Source organism: Melampsora larici-populina (genome assembly GCF_000204055.1).
Source record: "Melampsora larici-populina 98AG31 unplaced genomic scaffold MELLAscaffold_16, whole genome shotgun sequence".
Taxonomy (NCBI): Eukaryota; Fungi; Basidiomycota; class Pucciniomycetes; order Pucciniales; family Melampsoraceae; genus Melampsora; species Melampsora laricis-populina.
In genome coordinates, this window is record NW_006768780.1 from 1,229,112 (window position 1) to 1,235,855 (window position 6,744).

At 36.9% G+C, this 6,744-nt stretch overlaps 1 protein-coding gene across 1 annotated transcript; it reads left to right on the forward strand.

Moving 5' to 3' along the window:
- Positions 1 to 2,726: 2,726 nt before the first annotated feature.
- On the forward strand, positions 2,727 to 4,802 carry MELLADRAFT_56002 (uncharacterized protein; the record flags this gene model as incomplete). The annotated part of the gene is made up of 8 exons (XM_007409484.1): positions 2,727 to 2,768; positions 2,944 to 3,001; positions 3,086 to 3,173; positions 3,338 to 3,514; positions 3,640 to 3,669; positions 3,752 to 4,159; positions 4,239 to 4,673; positions 4,753 to 4,802. The coding sequence occupies 3 exons, from the start codon at positions 2,744 to 2,746 to the stop codon at positions 3,171 to 3,173; spliced, it is 171 nt and encodes a 56-aa protein (XP_007409546.1).
- Positions 4,803 to 6,744: the final 1,942 nt, after the last annotated feature.

Consider the following 6,744-nt stretch of genomic DNA (forward strand, 5'->3'; position numbering starts at 1 on the left):
CGGATTCGACCTGAAAAATCCCCATTTCTTGAATACAGTCTCGTGAGTAAAAGGTCCAAAAATCCGTCCCAATCTTCTCTCTTTGAATAAGTTCTTCATTATCTTATCCTGTACTAACAAGGCTGATTTATGGTTGTCTGGTGTAAACCATTTTAGGTCTCCAAGCAGGTGTTGGGGGATTCCTTGATCAAAGCCTTTTGTTAATCCTATCCAAACCTTTTTCCATTTGTCTGACAGCTTACAATCTTCTAGCATCAACCTCCACTCTTCCAATACCATTTCACATTCCACACTTTCTGGCCATCTGTCGAGTGAGTCTTTTGCATCTACGTCATATTCATTCTTTTTGTTTCCATTTCTCATTTGAATATCTTCGTTATTTACTAAAGCACTAGCAAATCAGCGGTGGGCGCCGCGGCTAGGGTTTTTCATTTTTAGGTGGGCGCAACAACTGAACATTGGCACACCGCATTGCACTCGAGATACTTGTTTCAAATGTAGTTCCTGTCATCAATGGTAGTGTACAGGTTTATTTAGTTAAATTATCCAGCTCCCACTGCGTTCCATGTTCCATTTGCTTAGCTTGGTTGCTAATTATATTGCTCCTGCTTTGCCAAGTCCTGATTTTGAGTTGTGGAAATGATCCCCGGCCCTGCCAAATGCACAATGACGTCTTTGAGTTTGAGACAATGTACTTCTGTGTTCTTGTGAGTCTGGTCAGCTCTGCAGTGTTTGGTTTGCAAGGTTATGACCATATGGAGATAGGAGATCCTGAAATAGTTCAGAGGAATTCAGAGTCAGTCTATTACTCCAGTGATGAACCTCAAGAAAGGCAGGATACAAAAAGGTTGCAAGAAGAATGATTATATATGTATTTTAATCAGAGTATATCTTCAGGGGTGTCGCACTGCATCACACAATAATCACGGCATAGCACATCATCTTACAGGAATTGCTAAGCATTTGATTCCTCACCTGAAATCCCACTTGAGCCTTCCAAAGTTGTGACTATCTAAGGCTGTGACCATCATTCTACCCTGTGATACAAACCAAGATTCCGAGCCTTGAGTTATATCAAATCAGTCTTGAAAACCAATTGGTCTGAGTAAAATATAGTTGCCAGGCCCATTTTTCTCCACAAATCACTTGCCCAAATCCAAAACATGATGAACCTCTGTAGATGGTACTCACTCATCTGATAGTTTAGCTTACAGCTCATTGAGTTTGCAATTGAATGCTACCAGAAGTTGCCTTTTGGATGTATGCAATATTCTGAGGCGCTTCTCTGGATGATCCCTTGGAATCACTCCTACTCATTCAATTCCAAGTGCTACATAAGATTTGCCTCGAGAACCAACTTCAAAAAAAGCTTTGAATTCTGAGATCTGAAAAAATTGTGGAGCCAATGGAAGAGTGCAACTGGTTGAATAAGAATTGGTTCAGATAAACTTGGACTTGCACTGCCATAAAGTTGCAAGATCAAACCCATTCTCATAACATTCTTTCTAAAAAGAAGCATTTCACATCATATCATATTAAACCTTCATCCAAATACCAAATCTATGATTATAGCATCACATCTTTTTTTGAAAACTCAATCAGAACACAAAGCATACCAATTTTTTCAATACAAACTATATAAAATCGCATTCTCTTTTTCCTTTTTCAAAAGATCAATGAAACATACAAAAAAAGAAAATCTATATGTATCATTAGATACTTTAAATGTATAGTTTATATACAGGCAAAGTACTACTTTTTCCAACACATCATGAAACACTAATAAATTTTACAAAACAAAAGTTTTTTGTAATTTTCTAATCAAAAAATAAAAAACAATATAAAGAAAAATAAATTCATAAACAACCCCAATGCATAAAACCATGAACTCAATTTGTTTTCCTCTCCTTATTTCTTTACTTCTCTAAAATCTGTAAGTTTAACTTGAACTAATCTTAGTTCTATTATCATCATCTTTGTTTTGTCCCTCTTCTTGATCATCAGTACTTTGAACTTCTTTCCCTTTTCCTTTTCCATTCACAACCTTTTGTTTCTACTACCTTCACTTTCTTCAATCCACTTCAACAGTTTCATTTCCTTCTTCTTCATCATCATCATTCAGATCAATTCTTTTCTTCTTAGAATTAGGTATTTTCCTTTCAAATTTACGGTAAAAGCAAGTATGTGGGTGTACATACTTTTTCCCACATACTTTTTGAGTTTTTTTTGGCGGGGAAAAAAAGTATGTTTGGGTTGAGAACTATGCAGCTTTGAGGACCCCAAACATACTTTTCCTGTTCTTTACTTCAATCATGCCTTTTAGTAATTGGAGACATTTGGGTTTGTGATTCTTTTTATAATCATTTGAAGTTAATGATTGATTTCAAGGTCTTTCAAGTGAAAAAGGTGAACAAGAATGTGGAGGGTATGTGGTCTTCTCTACAGTTTTACAGTTTCAATTCCCAGGGTCAAGACTTCAATCACTATCAGCTTGGGTTGTGTTCAAAGTGGCCTTGAACAGTGCAAAGAGGATGATGATCAAGGGACCAATGAGTTTCCTTACATTGTGGAAAGCAATTCTTATGATCACTTCTTAATCTCATATCGTTTGCCTTACATCATTTATCAGTAACAGAAAAAAACTCTTCAATTCTTATCAAGGCACATGGGACGTGAGCAAAATAATCAAAATGATCATTCAAAATCATCATTGCAATTTGAATTATCACTATATGAATTTTACATGGCATTATCAATGAACATCAATCCTACGTTTGAAATAGTATAGTATATACATACGTAGAAGTCAAAAAAACATGATACATACAAGAAAGATGAATGAAATGAAATACATACCTTAGAAAAAGGGGTCAAACTCGAAGATGTCAACATTGATGTTACACAGATAAGATTACAATTGCTGAATGAGGAATGAATACTCACCTAATACATTAAGCAAGTCCAAACAGTCGTTCTATAAACAAACAGCCAAAATCGAATCCTAGACAAATAAAGAAACAATATAAGTTGTCAGTGTTATACGAGAGGAATAGTGGAAAGAAAGTTAAGAGAAGAAAAGACTTACATATCAAGATCAAAGATTAGAGTTGAAATTGAAAGAGAAGGAAGTTTTGATTTTGAGGTTCAAAGTTAAAACTATATCAAGATCATAACTGGAGATCAAGATTGAATTAAAGAGTGCAGGTTTTAGTTGAAAGGCAAGGATTGAAATATTAAACCAATAAATTCGTTTTTGGGGGTTTGAAGAGTAACAAGAAGAGTAGTTGATGATGTCAGTTTCAGTAATTCAAAAGAAGGAAATAGAATGAAAACTTACTTATTGTATAATGATCAAAATCAAGATTCAGAAGATTGAGATCTTGATTGAATGATGGAAATTGAAATGAACTGTTGGAATCGAAAGGGAAATGGGATAGAGGGTGGTAGGAAGAAGTGTGAGGTGATCAGCTGATGAGACTGAAATTGAGATTGATCGGACCGAGTCAAATTGAGTCTAAAAAGTACAGAAGCAAATCAAAAGGAGTCAAATCAAAAAGAAGGATTAGCTTGGTATGAAGAATGAACACGATAGAGAGCAATGGATAATAAAATGAAGTAAAGGAATTGAAATTGACTTACCAAATGGAACAAACAAAAGAGGGAATGAGACTTACTTACATCAAGATCCAGAATCAAAATTTAAAAGAGTCAAGCTGAACAGTGTAAGGAAATAAAAATGAAACTTACTCACCTAGACATCCAAAATCGAATTATATTTTACAGTATTTGTTCCAATTGTAATACTTTCAGAATCATCAACTTCATTCAAAAAGTGTTCAAAAAAGTTACTAATCGATTTGCTTATTTGAGTTTCTTGATGAAAGATTTATTTCATCAATTGATTTCTTTCTAAACTTTGTAAAATTCCTCCATTTGAATGTACAATCGTTAAGATTTTGATCGCTAAACATCGTGTGTTGATTTTGTGTTTTCCTATTGTGATTTCTAAAAATCTTGATTTAAATTGGGTTGTAAGATGTCGCATCGGTCCTAGATTATCTGCGACTGAGCTTTGGGAAGACAGGCTGTGATAAGTCACAATTGATGACAAGGTCAAAGTCATATGGTGATCAGATGCGTTCTTTGGAGCTGAAAAGATCTATTTTTAGTACGGAGAACAAAATTTCAGTAATTGTTGTTAGATTTCTTGACAACAGCAGGAGGTACGATTGACGTACATATCCTGCCTTGAATTTTCCATGCAATAACCCAATCATCATTAATTTTTCCCAGTCGCATCAAGCCTATAGTTTGATGATACTTTGTGTAAGCTTTTGAGGTATCCTCCAGATTGGAAGAGTTCCGAGAAGGACCTTCATCAGGATAAGTCGCAGTCAACAGTCGCATACTTTCACTTGTAAATGAAAGGACTGAGAGTTTCTGAGGAGCTAGTAGACTGATCAACCACGATAGGAGACGTGTGAAGAGTGCTTGATCACCGTTGATATCGAGTGGGCTGCTCTTAGCATCTCGAAGGTCTAGAACCGTTGCTGTTGTGTTGACTCTGCCAGGGAGAGTATTGCGATCTCAAGTCGAAATGCCCGGTGCTATGGAAGGTTCATAAAATGCTTGAAATTTCACTGAGAGAGACTGTTGGAAAAAATCCACATTCTTTTGTCAACAGGAAAGATGAGAGGGACAAATCAGTTTGCTATACAACTGGAAGAAATGGCAATTATCTATAACCCACAATGGTTTGACAGGCCATGAAGAAAGGAGGTGGGGTTGAAACAGCTGAACCTAAGGAAGCCTAAGGGGGTCGGACACTGGAGTCTTAGGTGTACAGTGTGTTAAGGGCTTAGGTGTTTAATCCAGTTTCGCCGAGAAACTGGGTTGTGCCTTTAGTGTTATGATGATTCAACAACGAAGCTGACAATAGAATGGTTGTTCAAGTTACCTGTTATGCATCCATATCCGAATCGAAATTCGGTTCTGGTGATGGATGATGCGACTATCCATCACCGCGGATCAATCGAAGCCTTGTGTGAAGACGCAGGAGTCTTATTAATTTATACTTCGCCTTGCTCACCGGAATTCAATCCCATCGAGCGAGTATTTGATATCTTCAAGGCTTCGCTTTGACATAATGGCTTGCTTGCAGTGGCTCAAGACAAGTTGAAATGCCTTGAGCAAGTTATGAGTGATGTTTGCACTAGCAATTTCATCATTAGCTTATACACGAACTGTGGTTACAGACCACGTAATCAAGAATGAAGAGGGGTATCAAAGTAGAAAACAGTTGATGTTGATAAGGGTTTAAAGTAGTCTTACAGAATATTATGATAAAAATTATTTGTTGTTGTAGATGTCTCTATGTTGTCTTTGCAAAAGTGATCAATGAAATGATTTTTGTGTAATTTCTCCTGTGCCTTTGACCCTAAACTGAAGAAGAGAAGTTTGACTCTTGTGAGTTGTGAGTAATGAGTTTCAAGACACAAATTTCAAGATGTTTCTTAAAACTCCAACTTGAGAAACCTCACTTGAATTAAAACTTGGGAAAGTCAAAATAATTCTATTTCTTGCTTCGAGTCAAATTCAAGTTCAAAGAACTCTTTGATTGATAAAAATCTCACTTGGAACTTTGTGTCTGAAGTACCAATTTGTTCACTAAAGAACATTTGCATTACAGAATAGACGTGAACCTTAAACAGATAATAATATATAGCAGTTGTAATTTTATAGTGTACTGTACTATAGCTACAACAATAGGCCCTTTAATAGGACAAGGTCAATACTTTGTTTGATGACACAAGGTAAAACTAGACTCATCCACGAGCTACGTTCTTGAGGTGTTGTCAATATAACACCGCGTTTTCGTGAAGACAAACACGTGGACCAAACTGAAAGCCAAACTGCTTCATCTCTTCGATGTTGAGCGCCGAAGATAAGAACATCTCAAAGTTCACGATGTCATATGTCTTGAGTAGATTGCGAGTGTGATGATCTTCTGGACTGATTTTGCAATACTCAAGGTATTGTTCGAATTCTGGGAGAGGTCTTGGGGCTGGAGAATCTGATCAAGGAGCAGATTGTTGGGGAATGGGCTGGTTATTGTTGGTGTTGAATGGAAATAGGCCATTCCCAAGCGAGACCATCGGAATTTGAGATACGGCCGAGCCAGAACAAGGTGCTGATGGATTACCGGGCTTCAATTTCGATTTCGCATGATCAATTGGACCGTACTTGAACAATAGGCGACGAGGTGGGTTTAATTGGGTAGCACCATGACGCTTGTGTACCTGTCAGAGCAATCAAGAATGAGTTAATCAAGTTTTTTGAAGTGATAATGTAAAAGAAATAAAAAAAACTTACTATATCACTTGCCCAAACTTAAAACATCGAATGGGTCAAGTATATCACCATGGTAGAATCATCTGGCTTGATATAACCCATGCACTCCCTGCCACCAATGTTGGTGTGGCAATAGGAGATCATGAGCTTGTTGAGCTCAGCCTGGATGGCATTATGAACTCCAATGCTCTGTCCCAGAAGAATAAGTCAAAGTCGAAAAATTAGTTACAGTCGAAAAGAAAGAGAAGTTGAGATGATACTTACCGACATCTCAACTTCATGATGTTCACCAGTATCCAACGCATCTGGACGAAGGTGGGCGACAGATCGATTGAATTGCAAATCCTGTTCAGAAGGAATCAAGTCATTTGTTAATATCAAGTTGAGAATGTG